Source organism: Schistocerca serialis, unplaced genomic scaffold (assembly GCF_023864345.2).
Source record: "Schistocerca serialis cubense isolate TAMUIC-IGC-003099 unplaced genomic scaffold, iqSchSeri2.2 HiC_scaffold_897, whole genome shotgun sequence".
Taxonomy (NCBI): Eukaryota; Metazoa; Arthropoda; class Insecta; order Orthoptera; family Acrididae; genus Schistocerca; species Schistocerca serialis.
The window spans coordinates 2,476,404-2,495,194 of NW_026048515.1; the positions used below are offsets into that span (position 1 = coordinate 2,476,404).

Here is an 18,791-nt window from a genome sequence, read left to right on the forward strand (position 1 = left end):
TACATCAACTTTCACTTTTTAAATAATGCCTATCTCCATTACTACATTCATTAAATTTATATTTTGTTCCACTTGATATCTGAACCGATTCAATAAACTAGTGTACAACAGTCTTTATTTTTGATAAAAAAACTTAAGAATGTGCTGTTACAGGAAGTGTTGCAACAAGGATACAATTTTTTGATAAATTGCTTGGTACATCACAGAAAGAACTTGGGTCAATTCAATCAATATATTTTCATTCATTATCTGAGTATATCTACTCAATTTATGTGACACTGCAGATGTCCATGAGTCAACAGTTTCAAATATTTAAAAGTGTCATTTTCTTATTTCTATGAATATTGCACCATGGCAAGACAGCACAAAACACAGTAAATTTAAAAAAGGAAATGAGCAAACAGCGGAAAAGTTTCTTTCCTAATCACTTCCTTTCACGAGTGCTGACATTAACACTGAAACATCTTCCAACATTAAAACTGCTTTTTGAATGTTTTGCATTGTCTTATTGTCTCACTCCACACATCACATATCATTACAATCCAATCAAGTTGTCCGTGCTATGAAGGTGAAAGTGTTGGTGGTGGTACTGGCAGCAGCAGAAACAGCCTGGCACACCTAAAATTTCACAAAGATAGATCATGAGTTACATTTCATTTATAGTAAAACAAAATACTAAAACTAAACCAGTGTCCCCAATATTGAACAATCACTCCAATAAAACTTTATACATCCTTACAACAATGCCATCATAAAAAAATCAGTTGTGTAAACTATGTGAAATCAATGGAACTTTGACACAGCACTTCTGAAGTAGTAAATAATTTTATTCAGAAATAAATGATTAAATTTAAAGTGTAGAAAGCGCATATTCTGTGAGACTTTTAGTAAGAGCAGTATGATGAGTCTCAAATATGTTAATTACTAATAACGCAAACTATTTGGAAAGTGTGGTACAATTTACATGCCAGGACCATCAAAACCAAAACTATTGAAAACATTATAGTAAAAAACTAATATATGGCATCCTACTAAATTTACAAGAAGGTTTGATGGCTCTAAGCACTATGGGACTTATCTGAGGTCATCAGTCCCCTAGACTTAGAACTACTTGAACCTAACTAACCTAAGGACATCACACACATCCATGCCTGAGGCAGGATTCGAACCTGCAACCGTAGCACAAGAAGGTTCATTCAGATAGAACTTCTAGTAGCATCTCCCCATCCCCTTCAATTCCTGCATGTACATAATTATGACCATTCTATTATTTCACGGTGGTCCTTGTTCCCATTTTAATAAGCACAATTGACAGCTTGATTTTCAGATAAAACAGCCAACATAACTCCAATTATGAAGTACTACTACTAATTACATGATGCATACACTGAATTATGTTGACAACTCTACATAACTAAGCAGCACAGAGTAATAATAATGTGCTTTGGGCTCACATAGAAATGAACACTTCATCAATGAAATTTAAAATTCATATGGGTTTGGCAATTTATGCAACAAAGTAATTATTGCACAATCAAAAGCTGTCTCAAGCTTACAAAAGCTGTCTCAAGCTTACAAAAGCTGTCTCAAGCTTACAAAAGCTGTCTCAAGCTTACAAAAGCTGTCTCAAGCTTACAAAAGCTGTCTCAAGCTTACAAAAGCTGTTTGACGTATTTTTGCTCTTACATGCTCCAACTTTGATGCAGAATTTTTATTTAATTCCCAAATAGGCAATTCAGACCACATGTCTGTTTATCTTGATATGCCGAACAGCACTACCGTAAATAATTTAGGGGTATGTAGCATGCAAATTTGTACATATGTGGTCCTGAAAAGTAGCAGTGCACAGTAATGCTGAGCATTATGGCTGATGGGAAACAAGTTGCCACTGTTTGGGGTTTAAAATGAAAGACCCTTCCAAAGCAATAAAGCTACCCTGCTGGTATTATTTTAACACCTCACAAGGTTACACTTCAGTAAATTGCAATGGTATTCATTTCTACTCACAAGGTACCAGAAACTAAACTCTGTCCAAACAGACCAACTGACTGCCATTCATCCTTTGCTGATAGCCTAAAGGGCCATATTTTCAATTAGTAAAGCTCAAATTTCAAGCCAGACATGTTGCTTGGTAGCTCAGTGAATTCATGTGAGATTACAAATTAAATAGTCAAGAGTCAATTCTCAGTTGGTGCAGGCATATTTTTGTTACTTATCAGTACCTTCACCTCTGGCAATGATTTGTGTATGCAAAATAACCAAGTTCCATTGTGGCCTAGAATCCATATTGAACTGTAGATCCCTCTGTAATGGGCTGGGTAAGTCACTTCCAGAGATCAGAGAAAGGTCCAAGGATGTATAGGAGCAGACCTAGTAAAGCACTGAGATGGGAAAGCCAGTCTTTGGGTCCATGACAGTTTACTTACAAAATAAGCTACACTGAAACATACTTGATACTTATACAAACCTGAGATCTGTCAAGTGTTCAGTATCTCCTGCCACCTCCGCCATAACCACCAGAACCGTAACCACCTTTCCCACCTGTAATATGAAAGAATTACCTTTCAAATGGCCAATACGGTTTAACACAAAATGAAGGAAGAAAAAAATTGTTACATGGATGTTACAGGCATGCAGCCCACAGCAATTTACAGCGTAAAACTGACCACAAAAACAATTGCAGCTTTTTAATGTTAAATTTTTGCAACAAATGCATAAAATTCTGTACAGTATCCTCTAATTTTTTTAAACAATAATCACCACCAGACAAACCCTGCAAAAGTTGTTCCTACATATGAATCAGATAGTGATATATTTCTGATTTACTCCAAAATCCTAAAAGAATTCTTAAATTTGAAGATGTTTTATCTAACAGTCAATGAAAAAATAGTGATATATACAATGAGCCCAAAGGCATTCATAATTTAAACCCTTACAGCATTTAAATCCTTAAAAACATTAGTATTTGAACTGCTCATAAGCCGTCAGTATGACTAAGGACACACACTTCCACACAGCAATGGCAAGATTTTACTCGGTCAAATACAGCAGCTTTGTAGTCAGTTTTATGTTCCTTCTTTTCATCATTTAAAGAAATTTAAATGATGGACACGTACATATGAATGTATACACTTTTACAAAATGGGATATTGCCCAAAAATTCATAGCAGTTAAAAAATCTTTCTTTACAGTGCCACGTTAACATGTGCTTGACACTCTTTAACAAATACTACAAACCATAGTGCATATGTTTTGTAGCAACTTAATACGTAAACTGAAGCACTTTGAGACAACTCTTTCTTATTGTCTTTAAATCCAAGGTTTGTCACAAACAGAAAATCATAATTTTAACATGTGACCAGTTCAAAGTTAACTATGCTAAGGTTTATAATGTGTCACCACACTTTTACACTGAATACGGACTTACGAGATCGATCTGCTGAGTATGGGCCTGGTCGACCTCCTCCACCGCCTCCACTACCCCTCATTGGTCCACCGCCATAACCACCACCACCACCGCCGCCACCGCCACCTCCTCTCTGGTATCCACCACCAAAGTTATCATCATCCCAGCCCCCTCCACCTCCATAGTTCCCACCACCTCCTTGGCTGTCCCAACCACCCCTACCCTGGTTATCCCATGGGCCATCTGAAAAAATAAAGGTTCAAAGTAAACATTTAAAAATCCATATCTTAGTTTCTAAGAACAAAAATAACATCCATCACCAAATTTGATTTTTATTTATTTTCAAAATATCCACACTAGTAAAGCTTTAACTGGCTGAAAGGATACTAATCAGTAGTTTTGAAGATGTAGGAAGTTCCCCAACCAACTACAAGACTGTGGCACATATTGGATGCCTGCCATCTGGGCTCCAAGGACATTCTTGGATCATTCAGCAACTTACAGAAGCCTTCCACATGTAGTTTCAACGAAGATCAAAATTTGCAGCATTGTCCCCAAAACTGATCATAGTCTTATGGTTCCGAGTCCAGTAGAAGGGAAACTGATGTGGAGTATTTGTCACAGTATAAGAGAAATTCAAATCCACTGAGGTAGAAACCGAAGCTGCATGTGAGATTATTTGGATGAGACTCAGTACCAAGGTAGGCATGAAAGGATAATTGCATCCTTTTATCGGCCATTAGACTCATGTCCTGACGTAATCAAAAACATCAGAGAAAACCTTAGTTCACTTATACGTAAGTTCCCAATCATACTGTAATTGTTGGAGACTAATCATCCAACAATTGGGAAAATTACAGTTTTGTTAGTGGTTGGCATGATAAGCCATCCTGTGAAACTTTGCTTCTCTGAAAACTACCTAGAGCAGATAGCTAGGAATCCCAGTCATGAAGGAAATATATTGGATCTAATGGCAATAAACAGACCTGACAATCTGAGGATGCCTACATCAAAACTGGTATTAGTGACCATGTCACGGTTGTGGCAACAATTATCACCAAAGCAAAAAGGACAACCAAAACACAGGGCAGAAACATGTTGAGGAACTCTGTCCCAAATTTAAAAGAACAGTTGACCATGCAAAGTTTAAAAGAATATTTGACCAGACAGTGGACAGATATGTAGCCAGTAGAACAGTTCATAAGGTGAGGGCACCACCACTGTGAAGAAACTAGGAAAGAAACAGAGATTATTGCATAATAAGTGTAAAAGTGTAGGGTTGTAGATAGACTGCGAATGAAACTCATTTAGCTGTCAAGAGAGCAATGCATGAAGCCTTCAATGACTACTGTAGCAGGATACTGTGAAGTGATTTTTCACAGAACTCAAAGAAATTCTGGTCATATGTAAAGGTTGTTAGTGCCCAGTCCCTAGGGAATGAGACAAGCACTGACATTAAGGGTAGCAACGCAAAAGCTAAAATGCTTAACTCCACTTTCAAATGTTATTTTACAAAGGAAAACCCAAGAGAATTGTCCCCAATTGTCAGTGATGTTGAGAAACAGCTGAAATTGCTAAAATTGAAGAAAGCTCCAGGCCCTGATTGAATTCCTTCAAGATTCTGTATTGATTTTGCAGTTGAGTTAGGCCCTCTTCTGACTATAATCTAAGGTCCCTCAAACAAAAAACCATGCCCAGTTCTTTGAAAAAGCACCAGTCACACACGTCTACAAGAAGGGTAGTAAAAGTGATCCACAAAACTACCGTCCAATATCCCCGACATCAATTAACTGTAGACTCTTAGAACATCCTGAGCTCAAATATAATGAGATATCTTCAACAGAATGACTTCCTTCATGCAGCCACCATTGATTTCAAAATGTTGATCATGTGACACCAAACTCACACTTTTCTCGCTTGATGCTTTGGATCACAGCAGTCAGCTAGATGCTGTACTCTTGATTTCTGAAAAGCATTTGACACAGTACCACACCTACGCTTGTCAAAAGTACATTCATATGGGTGTATCAAGTGAAATTTGTGACTGGATTAAGAGCTTTTTGGCAGGGAGGATGTAGCATGTTATCTTTGATGTAGAGTCATCGTCAGATGTAGAAATAACTTCAGGTATTCCCCAGGGAAGTGTGTTGGGACCCTTGTTGTCCATGTTGTATGTTAATGACCTTGCACACAATATGAATAATAATAATAATAATAATAATAATAATAATAATAATAGTCAGGCTTTTTGCCAAGGCAGTTATCTACAATGAAGTATTATCTGAAAGAAGCTGCATAAATATTCAGTCAGATATTAACAACATTTCAACATGGTGTAAAGATTGACTACTTGCTCTATATGTTCAGAAATGTAAAATTTTGCACTTAAGAAAACAAAAAGACATAGTATCCTCTGACTATATCTATGAGTTACTGCTGGAATCAGCCAATTCATACAAATACCTGGATGTAACACTTTGCAAGGATATGAAATAGAACGACCACTTAGGTTCAGTCATGGGTAAAGCAGCTGGTAGACTTCAGTTTATACATAGAATATTGGGGAACTGCAATCAATCTACATAGGAGATTGCTTACAAATCACTCTGGCAACCGGTTCTAGAATATTGTGCAAATGTGTGGGACCTGTACCAAATAGGACTAATAGGGAATATTGAATGAATACACAGAGAAGGGCTGCACAAATTGACACTTTGTTTAATGCATGGGAGAGAGTTGGAGATACTGAAGGAACTGAAATGGGAGATTCTTGAAGAAAGACAAACCATCAAGAACTGGTTTTAAACGATTCCTCTATGGATATACTACAAACCCCTACATATCGCACACATAGCCATTATGAGGGTAAGACAAGAATAATTCCTGCACGCACGCACGCACACACACACACACACACACACACACACACACACACACACACACAGTGCCAAACAATCACTCTTCCCACACTGCATACATGAATGAAACAGGCAGAAACCCTAATAAATAGTACATCTCACGGTGCTTTGTAGAGTATAGATGTAGATGTCTGTGAGAATTATAGTCTACAACTACTTATGAATCCAGATAATGCCAAAGCAGCAGATGAATAGTGTATATATATATATATATATATATATATATATATAGAGAGAGAGAGAGAGAGAGAGAGAGAGAGAGAGAGAGAGAGAGAGAGAGAGGGGGGGGGGGGGGGGGCACATTTAGCCCAGTATTAGGGTCGATTTCCGAAAATGAATCCAGTAATGTATATTCCTCTACTCTTTTTTGTGTCAAATATTCTTAATTTATCTCTAGTTACAAAACAAAAATACAATTAAACTGTTTCCTTGCAATGAAAGGTCAAACCAGCAGCATTTTAATAACTGACCCTTAAAACACACACACACACACACACACACACACACACACACACACACACACACACACACACACACCCTACAGTGAACTCTGAGCCATTCCACAAGGGCTGGCCTAACAAAGTTAAATTATCAGTAGTCAGTTAAAACTGAAATTTTTTTGCTGTAAACAGTAGAGGAGCCACATACACTGCTCAGGATTCAAGAAATGCCCATTTGCAATATCTAATAAATGTTTGTGCTCATTGTTGCCATGTTTCTGTTAACTCACTGAGAAGTTTTTTCTGGAGTAATGAAAATTTTTCTTTTCTTGGTAATGCTCTCAGATGATTTTAGATGCAAGATTTATACCAAAATATGGAACCATTTTCAAAACATACTTTGTAAACTTTGCTTCATTATAAGGACTAAAATAACTAATTCTGAAATATTCTCTACTGTAGTAAACAGTGAAAAGATCATTCAACAATTACCATGCAAAATAACAATATTCAATTACACAGTGGAATATAGCGAACCAACCACACCTGTGAATTATGGTGGCCATGAGCTGCTGCGTGCTGCTATTGCTGATAAATTTATCATGATGCTCAACAGCTGGCAGCACTTGTGCATGATGAAAAGTTTGAACATTCGCAAATGTGCATCTCAGGTTTCCACTGGGAAAAATATGTTACAAGCAAGACACTGTAGAAGTTAATGTACCTAATTATAGCCAGAGGGTCTGAAAGGGTTAATTTCATGAGCAAGAAATTAATCAAAACATTGTTATGATTGATAATTATTTGTTTAAAAGGACTAAATTACTGGGTCAGCAGTCACTCCATTTCAGCACAGAAACGTGTAGAAATGTAAAAAAGAAAAAAGTGGGGGACTTGGCTGTTCCAGCTACATAAAGAAGTCAGAGTGTTTAAAAAGGGTGTTACAGTAGTTTTAACATGATAGGTAAAAGAAAATTGAGAACCCAGGCAGCATCATGAACGAGAGGATATAAGGGCACAACAAGGTGAAGGAGGAAGAAAGTAACCTATAGTTGATGGGGGGCACACGCTGCAGAGGCAATAGAGTCGCAAACCAGCGTTACATTTAGAACTGGTGCCTGAGGTACTACAGTTTCCTGTACATATTGGTTGCTGAGAGTCTAACCTATCTAGAGCTGAAGAAGTCCCAGAGATCGGAAACTCTGGATAAAAATGGGTAAACTGCCCCAGAAACCCCTCTCATGCAGTGTAGAATGGACATGATGGCATCAGGTGCTTCTGTATGTCAAGGAGCACAGGAATCTGATGTCTGCGATGGACAGAAGCATTGTGCACTGCAGATTCCAGATGAATCAAGTGATCTGTCATGGATCAGAAGGACCGAAAGCCACTTTGAAATTGCGATATATGCCCTCCAGCTCCAAGGAACCAACAAAGACAGTGGCTGATCATTCGTTCCAATAACTTACACAGTCCACTCAGAGATAAGGCCAGTAGATAGTTAAAATATGCGGATCCTTCCTCAGTTTCAGGACAAGAATAACAATACCTTGTTGCCACTGTGAGGCAAATCCTCCTTCCCACCAAATATGATTAAAAAGTCTGAGGATATATTGTATAATGTAGGCATGTAATATGTCTGAGCACTCAGTTGTGGATTCTGTAAGGTCCAAGGGCTTTATCTTGATACTCTGCCAAAGCACTGCGAAACTCTCATTCACTAAAAGGAGCACTGTGTGATAAGACAGCCATGTGGAAGGACAGATAGCTGGCCGTCAGTCAGGTGTTCCCAGGTCACAAAATGAGGAGCATTAATTACTGCAAGCAGACACTTCAGCAAAGTGAACCTCAAAACAGTTGGTAAATCCACAAATCAGTGCAGATGTTACCACTGACAAGGATGCCAGATGGTGAATCTGTGGCTACATCTTCAGATCATCATGGTACCGGCAGTCATCGGAGGAGTAGGCTATCATTTTTGCTGCAGCATGAATAATAGTATCAATAGTATCCTGCACCACTTTGTCAATATCCGTCACACAACTGGCTACAAAAGCAACGGTAGAGGAGAAAGCCTGCCAGATAGCTTTCCAAAGTGATCAACGTGGAGCATATTGCAGATGTCCGAGTGGAGAGGGAGAGAATGACAGGAGAATGGTCGCAGTCACAAATATCACCACAGACATGCCACTGAACCAGAGATAAGATACGTGGGCTGCAAACTGTGAGATCAACAGTTGATTATGTCCCGCGAGCTGCACTGAAATGTGTTGCAGCTCCAGGGTTGCATAAGCATACACCCAATTCTTAAAGGAGGTGTTCTAGTACCCGGCCTCCGAGACAAGTGTCGTCACCGCACAGACTGATTTCTGTGAAGTTTCAAGTCCCAAGTAAGAGGAATGGGGATGGTAACTGTTCCATGAAGTAACAGCTCGTGGTAATGAAAAGGTCGGTCTGGGGATATATAAACATTACAACTGTCGTCCAAACTGACAGACACTAATGGCCATGGCTCTAGTTCAGTGGTAAGGTACTCCTGCTCACTGAATATATCAGTTTATAAGGGTAAAAGCCCCACTGAACACTCAACATTAATGCAACTGGTACAGTATGGCTTGTAGTTTTTTGAGCAGGTAGGTGTGTTGCCCTAAACCATGTTTCCTGTAGTGCTACACCAATTACAGAATATGTACCCAGTCAACCTATGCAGGTATGTGGACAGAACTCCCACAGCCTCAGAAAATATTTTACCTTTCTGCTTACCCTTCTTATCCTTGAGAGACTGATTTCTGTGAAGATTTCCCCACTTTATCTTCCGGGAGGTGCAAGGACCACACACTTCGTCTGCTCACAGGCTGACTGCTGGTCATTGTCCTGAGTGTGGGCACTTTGACAGGTGTCTTCATCCCTGACAACACCAGAAGATGACTAGGCTTCCCCGGCCACACTGAGGGTGTGGGAACCACCAGTGCTACAGGAGTATAGGGTGTGGAAGCTGACACTCTCTCCCCAACTGTGGGGGCAGGCCCTGGAATACGACCAGGCCAGGAGATGCCTTGCGAGACCTTGTCATTGACAGGTGGTAAAATGTTTTATACATCAATTTCAATTTTCTCCCATGAACCATAGACACTGCCGTTGGTGGTGAGACTTGCATGCCTCAGCAATACAGATAGCCGTACCATAGGTGCAACCACAACGGAGGGGTATCTGTTGAGAGGCCAGACAAACATGTGGTTCTTGAAGAGGGGCAGCAGCCTTTTCAGTAATTGCAGAGGCAACAGTCTGGATGATTGATCTGGTCTTTTAACACTAACCAAAACAGCCTTGCTGTGCTGGTACTGCGAATGGCTGAAAGCAAGGGGAAACTACAGCCGTAATTTTTCCCGAGGGCATGCAGCTTTACTGTATGGTTAAATGATGATGGCGTCCTCTTGGGTAAAATAGTCCCCCATTCGGATCTCTGGGCAGGGACTACTCAGGAGAACATCGTTATCAGGAGAAAGAAAACTGGCGTTCTATGGATCGGAGCATGGAATGTCAGATCCCTTAATCAGGCAGGTAGATTAGAAAATTTAAAAAGGGAAAAGGATAGGTTAAAGATAGATATAGTGGGAATTAGTGAAGTTTGGTGGCAGGAGGAACAAGACTCCTGGTCAGGTGAATACAAGATTATAAATACAAAATCAAATACGGGTAATGCAGGAGTAGGTTTAATAATGAATAAAACGGGTAATGCAGGAGTAGGTTTAATAATGAATAAAAAATAGGAGTGCAGGTAAGCTACTACAAACAGCATAGTGAACACATTATTGTTGCCAAGATAGACACGAAGCCCACGCCTACTACAGTAGTACAAGTTTATATGCAAACTAGCTCTGCAGAAGAAATTGAATAAATTTATGATGAGATAAAAGAAATTATTCAGATAGTGAAGGGAGACGAAAATTTAATAGTCATGGGTGACGAATTCGATAGTAGCAAAAGGAAGAGAAGGAAATTTAGTAGGTGAATATGGATTGGAGGTAAGAAATGAAAGAGGAAGCCACCTGGTAGAATTTTGCACAGAGCATAACTTAATCATAGCTAACATTTGGTTCAAGAATCATAAAAAAAAGGTTGTATACATGGAAGAACCCTGGAGATACTAAAAGGTTTCAGATAGATTACATAATGGTAAGACAGAGATTTAAGAACCAGGTTTTATATTGTAGGACGTTTCCAGGGGCAGATGTGGATTCTGACCACAATCTATTAGTTATGAACTGTAGATTAAAACAAGAAACTGCACAAAGGTGGGAATTTAAGGAGATGGGACCTTGATAAACTGACTAAACCAGACGTTGTAGAGAGTTTGAGAGAGAGCATAAGGGAACAACTGACAAGAATGGGGGAAGAAATACAGTAGAAGACGAATGGGTAGCTTTGAGGGATGAAGTAGTGAAGGCAGCAGTGGATCAAGTAGGTAAAAAGATGAGGGCTAGCAGAAATTCTTGGGTAACAGAAGAAATATTGAATTTAACTGATGAAAGGAGAAAATATAAAAATGCTGTAAATGAAGCAGGCAAAAAGGAATACAAACGTCTCAAAAAAGATTGACAGGAAGTGCAAAATGGCTAAGCAGACATGGCTAGAGGACAAATTTAAGGATGTAGAGGCTTATCTCACGAGGGGTAAGATAGATACTGCCTACAGGAAAATTAAAGAGACCTTTGGGGAAGAGAGAACCACTTGTATGAATATCAAGAGCTCATATGGAAACCCAGTTCTAAGCAAAGAAGGGAAAGCAGAAAGATGGAAGGAGTATATAGAGGGTCTACACAAGGGTGATGTTCTTGAGGACAATATTATAGAAATGGAAGACAATGTAGATGAAATAGGAGATATGATACCGCGTGAAGAGTTTGACAGAGCACTGAAGGACCTAAATCAAAACAAGGCCCCCGGAGTAGACAACATTCCATTAGAACTACTGACAGCCTTGGGAGAGCCAGTCATGACAAAACATCTGGTGAGCAAAATGTATGAGACAGGCAAAATACCCTCAGACTTCTAGAAGAATATAATAATTCCAGTCCCACAGAAAGCAGGTGTTGAGACATGTGAAAATTACTGAACTATCGGTTTAATAAGTCATGGCTGCAAAATACTAATGCGAATTCTTTACAGATGAATGGAAAAACTGGTAGAAGCCGTCCTCGTGGGAAGACCAGTTTGGATTCCGTAGAAGTGATGGAACATGTGAGGCAATACTGACCCTACAGTTTATCTTAGAAGCTGGATTAAGAAAAGGCAAACCTACATTTCTAGCATTTGTAGACTTGGAGAAAGCTTTTGACAATGTTGACTGGAATACTCTCTTTCAAATTTTGAAGGTGTCAGGGGTAAAATATAGGGAGCAGAAGGCTATCTACAATTTGTACAGAAACCAGATGGCAGTTATAAGGGACGAGGGGGCATGAAAGGGAAGCAGTGGATGGGAAGGGAATGAGACAGGGCAAAGTAGAGATGATATAAAATGTAGACTGGCAATGGCAAAGAAAGCGTTTCTGAAGAAGAGATATTTGTTAACATCGAAAATAGATTTAAGCGTCAGGAAGTCATTTCTGAAAGTATTTGTATGGAGTGTGGCCATGTATGGAAGTTTGGACAAGAAGAGAATAGAAGCTTTCGAAATGTGGTGCTACAGAAGAATGCTGAAGATTAGATGGGTAAATCACCTAACTAATGTGGCGGTATTGAATAGAATTGGGGAGAAGAGGAGTTTGTGGCACAACTTCACTAGAAGAAGGGATCAGTTGCTAGGGCATGTTCTGAGGCATCAAGGGATCACCAATTTAGTAATGGAGGGCAGCATAGAGGGTGACCAAGAGATGAATACACTAAGCAGATTCAGAAGGAGGTTGCAGAATGTACTGGGAGATGAAGCAGTTTGCACAGGATAGAGTAGCATGGAGAGCTGCATCAAACCAGTCTCAGGACTGAAGACCACAACAATTTTCTCCTCTCAAACACTGAACATTGCAGTGAATGAGGAAAGTGCAGTTCAAGACAGATGGCACACTGAGGGGGTTGGTCACCAAGGGCTGTCCTCATGAGATGCCCATCTAGATGCCCGACAGGCAGCCTCGTTAATGCTGCAAGACATGTGTCTGAACCACTAGCACCTGAAACAGCTCATCGGTGGAGGAAAATAAGGCCTGAAATCACACCTATAAACCATGACCTTAATCTTCTCACACAAAATGTTGCCATCAAAGGCCAGGACAAAAGCTCCAGTGTCCATTGTATTATCTTTGGCTCCCTTGTGGATGTGGGGAACAAAACAGACACCACACTGCACTGGATTAGTACACATACCATCAGTTTGCAGCATTTGGTCCTGGTGGAAGGTAACGCATTGAATTTTATTGGGCTTGTTATGAGGATAAATTGTGACTGGACATTTATCTTTAAACATGCCTGAATTGCAGGCGATTGGTTGGCATGATGTTTTGATCAGGAAAGATTCATTTCTCATCTTTTCTATTGCTGTAACCTCCCCAAACCAATCTTCCATATTTTCAATGAAAAAGATTGGCTTTGTTGTAGCAAAAGATCTGCCATCAGTTTGGGAACATACCAAGAACTCAGTAAATTGTTCACTTCCGTTTCTCCTTATCTGGCTCATCTAGAGAAACAGAATGTAGTAAATACCGTGGTAAACCTCTCCTTAAAGTCACTGTTCCTGACTGCTGAGATGTTTGTGTTGGCAGGGCTACCAATAAGTTTGATCCATGTAATTGCAGACCACCCATCTCAAGACCAATTACTGCAATTGGAAGCTCTCCCCATGGGTAACAACCTGCCAGGGCAAAGGCTACCTGCCTCAGTAGCTGTTGTCCAGAGTCCCGGTAACGTTAAGTTTAGAGGCATCAATGCCTTGGCCGACACAGGGAGGTTACAGGTCTGGCATCGGCAGTGAGATTCCTGTGTTGTCGGAGGGCTACCACCAAGAGGCTACATGACAACCCCACTGCTACTAACTCGCTACTGTGCTGGATTTCAGGTGCAGTGAAATATCTACTTGAATGTTAGGTGCGAAAGATAACAGCACACAGTGGAGTTTTGTTTCCTGTGGCTTAGTGAAGGGTAAAAAACCTAAATTTAAGGATGCAATCGGCTGAGCATGTGTCATCTGCTAAAAGGGAAGATATATCAGGTGACAGCTGTAAACAGGTGCATAGCAGATTGAAATAGGAGCACTGAAGTAAAAGGTCTCTCACCATCCTCGATTGATATCAGTGTGGACAAAGTGGGGGAGGATCACCACTTGAAAGATGTCGATGGCTAGAAAGACAGTGCCCAATCCAGAGTCTAGTTAAAATTCCTCCTCCCGACAAGGAGGCCGGGAGGAAGAGGTCCAAGCACAGGGAAGAGGTTTTATGTCCCGTAAACTATTGGGAAGGGCAGATCAATGTGTATGCCACAAAAGAGCAACACAACATAAAACACTCTGTAGATCAGCAAAGAGAACCATGCAAACAGTGCACCGAGCACGAGAGACTAGAGCCTTTGCTGCTCTATCAGCTGCCTCGTTTCTGCGGATAACAACACACCCTGGGATCCAGAGGAATGCCATGGAGATGCCCCCAAGTGGAGCACGTGGAGGCAGTCCTGAATCCAGTGGACCAGAGGGTACACAGGATAAAGAGCCTGGAAGTTGAAAAGAAAGCTGAGCAAATCCAAGCATATAATATACTGAATCCGCTTATGGTGACTGATGTATTGGACAGCCTGGAGAACAGCATAAAGCTCCGCAGTAAAAACCAAACACTGGTCAAGAAGCCAAAGTCTAACAGGGGTGTCGCCAACAATATATGCACTCCCAACACCAACGGTAGTCTCTGAGCAGTCAGTATAAATAAATGTGGCATCCTCCATTTGTGTGCATAGAGCAGCAAATGCCCGACAAACTATAGGGAGGGGGGTTACTACCCTCGGGAAGCTGAAAAAGGTCACGGAGAAGGCAGGTCCAGGGGTGAAGCCAAGGTGGTGTCGTACCACCATTTGTCAAGAAAGTTTTAAGAGAATGGAAAGAAAGGTAATGTAGCAGCTGACAGAAGCAGATTCCCGGTGGTGGTGGTAGTAGTCCAAAGAATTTGGCGACGTCCGCAAACGTAAGGTCAACAGGGCCTAGATGTAGGGACAGCAGATAAAAATTGGATGACGCCCAAAGTTTACACAAACGGTCTTCCTGGGTGGAAAATCTGAGCTGGTTTCGATGCTCCACAAGTGGAGGCAATCCAGACATCCTTGAAGATGTCATTCAAGAAGGTTGGTCCGTTGAGAGCTGTAGCATATTATAAAATCAACAAATAGGGAGCCTGAAACATCAGGAAGGAGACAATCCATAATTGGATTTACGGCGATGGCAAACAGTACAACACTTAGCACGGAGCCCTGGGGCATCCTGTTTTCTTGGGAGAAAGTGCAGGAGAGAGTAGTGTTCACCTGCACCTTAAATGTGCACTCTATCATAAATTCACGGATGAAAAGGGGTGGCCAACCTCGAAAGCCCATCGAGAACAGAGTACGGAGGATGCCTGTCCTGTAACAGGTATCGTATGCCCTCTACAGATCAAAAAAGATACCTAGCGTTTGGCATTTCCTGAGAAAATTGTTCATGATATAAGGGGAGAGAGCAACAAGATGGTCCACTGCAGAACGATGCTTTCGGAAACTGCATCGGGCACGTGTTAAAAGGTTTTGGGACTCCAGCCACCATCATAAACCCGCAATTTACGATATGCTCCAAAACTTTACATACACTACTCTTGAGAGAGATTAGGCAATAGCTAGAAGGGAGATGTTTATCCTTTCCAGGTTTCTGAATAGGAATGCAATAGCTTCCCACCATCTTCTGGGAAAGGTACTGTCGGGTCAAATTCGATTATAAAGGCGAAGGAGGTAACACAGACTACAGTATGATAAATGCAGCAACATTTGGACATCAATGCCATCCGGTCCTGGTGCGGAAGAGCAAGAGGAAGAGAGTGCGTGTTGGAGTTTCCAGATAGAGAAAAAAGTATTATAGCTTTTACTATTTTGAAAGGAGAAAGAAAGAGGTTGACTTCCGCTACTCATCTCTTCGGGAGAAAGGCTGGTGGGTAATTTGGAGAGCTTGAATCTCAGCAATGTGTTAAAGCATTGGGTTATAAATTGCGACTGGGTCCACTAAGGTATCTTGTGCGACAGTTAACCCAGAGATTGGGGAGAAACTAGACATGCCAAATATCCATCGAATTCAACTCCAAACTACAGATGAGGGAGTGAAGGTGGTAAAGGAGCTGGGAAAGAAGTGCAGCTTGCCCACTTGCTACTGCGTGTAATGCAACAGCATCATGCATGTTGCTGCTTTTAGCAGATACAGTTGGCCAACGTAGGTTGACGATGGAAAATGCTTGCATATGCGTCACAGCACATCTTGTTCCACCAAGAAACTGGAGTGCGCCGGGGCAAAGGAGAGGTACGAGGTGTGACCATTCTACAGCTGTAGAATAACTTCTGTAGCATGAGTGGCCTGATGATCGATGCTAGGAAATTGACTGTCATTGAATTTTGTTAAAGAGGAGAAAAGTGTCCAATTGGCTTGGGACAACTGCCAGCATCTTTGGTGCCTGATGGCAGTTGTGGCTGTAATCTAAGGACACATGGAAAACGGTCACTTGAGTGTGTATCAGTAAGAGCAAACCATTCAAAGTGCCGAGCTAGCTGAACAGTCCCCGACCAAAAGGACCAAGTGAGAATAGGTTGACTTGGAGGCAGACAAAAATGTAGGTTCCCCAGTGTTGAGGCAAACAAGATTCACTGTGGAAGAGGTCAACCAACAGGGAGCCTCTCTGACAAGGACACGGAAACCCCCAAAGTGGGTGGTGGGCATTGAAGTCTCCAATCAGCTAATAGGGGGGTGGGAGCTGACCAAGGAGATGAACAAGATCAGCCCTTGCCAGTGGTGTGGGTGATGGAACGTACATGGTACAAAGAGAGAAAGATGTATCCAGAAAGGGAAAAATGTACAGCAACAGCTTGGAAGGAACTATTTAAGGGGATTGGGTGATAACGGATAGTACAATGGAGAAGAATCTCAAGTCCGTGCACTGGAGTGCCATCAACAGAAGGGAGATCAAACTGGACAGACTGGAAATGAAGGAAGAGAAAGCAATCGTGGGGACGTAGCTTTGTTTCCTGAAGACAGAAGATTATTGGGGCGTAGGATAGATTGGGGAATAGGATAAGAGGATCGACAATTCATCCCGATTGGAGCCAATTCCGCAGTTATTCCCATATTGACATAGGGTGGACGGAAAATGGAAAAATCTCGTCCTGGTTGCCATCAACTCAGCGACCGCAGAGAGCCGGTGGCAGACAGCGTGGAATGGCATTCAGCCAGAGGCAGAAATCCTGACCCATATGCTGTTGGTGGGGGGGGCAGTTCCTGCCGCCAGAGATCAGCTGGTTGATCGGCTGCCAGCTGTGCATCTCAGTGACATGGAAGATGGCCAAGGGCAGGTACTGCTGGGTGGCGCTGTAGAAGAGAGATGCCGTGGCGGAGAAGGAGAGGAACTTTGTTTCTCATGAGCCTTCTTGGAAGCAGGGCATTGAGATTAGGGAGGAGTCAATGGTTGTGAGGTCTGGGTATGTAAAAAATCTTCACGAGTAGGCTCTTTCTGGGAGGTCTTTGTCCAATTTTGGGGACCGTGATTTAGCAGGATCCGACGAAGGTTGAGCCTTAGAGTGAGCTGGTGATAGTGTGGAGGCTGAAGGGGTGATCTTTGGGCTGGCCTGTCTGGCAACTGTGGCACTAAAGGTGAGATTGCATGTCTGCGTGGCTACCTCCTTAGTAACTCTAAGAGAGGCGAGGACAGTGCTACATTTACCCACTGGGAGCACAATAGCACACGGACAAATAACTTGCAAGCTGTGAAAGTTCATGGGAATATCCCGCTTCAATGTTCGATGGAAGTTGAACTCTGTCAAATGTCAAGAAGAGAGTATGGGTTGGTACAGATTACTTTTCAACCCTATTCATGACTATGTATGGCCGTAACGCCGTGATTTTAAATGTCCTCATTGGATAATCCATCAAGTGATCTTGTATAAACCACTGCATGACGAGTTTAAAGTATGGTGCACTTCCACCAGGACAGGGAACGTGTGTAGCAGTGTAGTTTAAAGCAATTTATGTGCCCGGAGGGCACTGTGTTTTTAACAACAAGGTGCCATTTCATAACCGCGAACAAGGCTCTACAAGACCTGCAATTGCGTCAACACCTTTATGAATAACGAAAGGGTTGTCTGTGGACAGGTCTTTACCTTCGTCAGACTGAGAAACAACTAGGAACTTTGGCACTGACAGACTGATCTAGTTTTGTCTTGTGGGAAGTAGAAGAAGAAATCATTGTGAAAGTATCCCCATGATTACCAGCACCTCTGATGGCATTCTCCTTCCTAGTGGGGGGCCTCTCTGAGGGCACTCCCACCTTAGGTGATTGTCCACACCTCAGGTTAACCCTCCTGAGAAAGGCATAGAGGGACCAATCGGCATGTTCGCAAGGTACTAGCTCAGGTAATCACCCCTCCCTGAGCCTGGCCTTTACCAGGGGGTACGTAAGCGTTCTACTTGTCTACCCTGGGCGGGGATTTACGCGTTATCCCATCACCAGCTATGTGTGGCAGGGTGGAGGGTTGGCCTCCAGACATGCACAGGACAGAGAGAGAAATGGAGGAACAAAGAAAAGGAAAGAAGAGAAGAATTCTCAATCACCACAGCAGAGAAGAAGGTAAAGAGAAGAATCAAGGAAAAGATAAGAACAAAGGAAGGACAGAGACATTCCATTAGAGAGATAAAAGAAAAGAAACCGGATCATACACTCACAAGCGTCCGTCTCCAGACCTAGGAGCAAAACATACTCCCAAAGAGGGAAAAGGGGAACGGGAAAGGAAGGGGGCAGGGGGTGGGGGGAAGCATTGGGGACAGGGATGGAT

The 18,791-nt window shown here is 41.8% G+C and overlaps 1 protein-coding gene across 2 annotated transcripts in view; it reads right to left on the reverse strand.

Annotated features, from left to right (window-relative positions):
• Positions 1 to 218: 218 nt before the first annotated feature.
• The window catches only part of LOC126452543 (heterogeneous nuclear ribonucleoprotein A1, A2/B1 homolog), a 52,971-nt gene continuing 34,398 nt past the window's right edge, over positions 219 to 18,791 (reverse strand). Inside the window, exons 5-7 of one of the 2 annotated variants that reach the window (XM_050091108.1) lie at positions 3,428 to 3,649; positions 2,468 to 2,532; positions 219 to 618 (exon numbers count right to left, since the gene is read on the reverse strand). In XM_050091108.1, the coding sequence (XP_049947065.1) occupies positions 2,486 to 2,532; positions 3,428 to 3,649 (269 nt within the window). In that variant the 3' untranslated portion in view covers positions 219 to 618; positions 2,468 to 2,485. Of the gene's footprint in view, positions 619 to 2,467; positions 2,542 to 3,427; positions 3,650 to 18,791 lie in introns of both variants that reach the window. The other variant, XM_050091107.1, reaches the window with a different exon arrangement.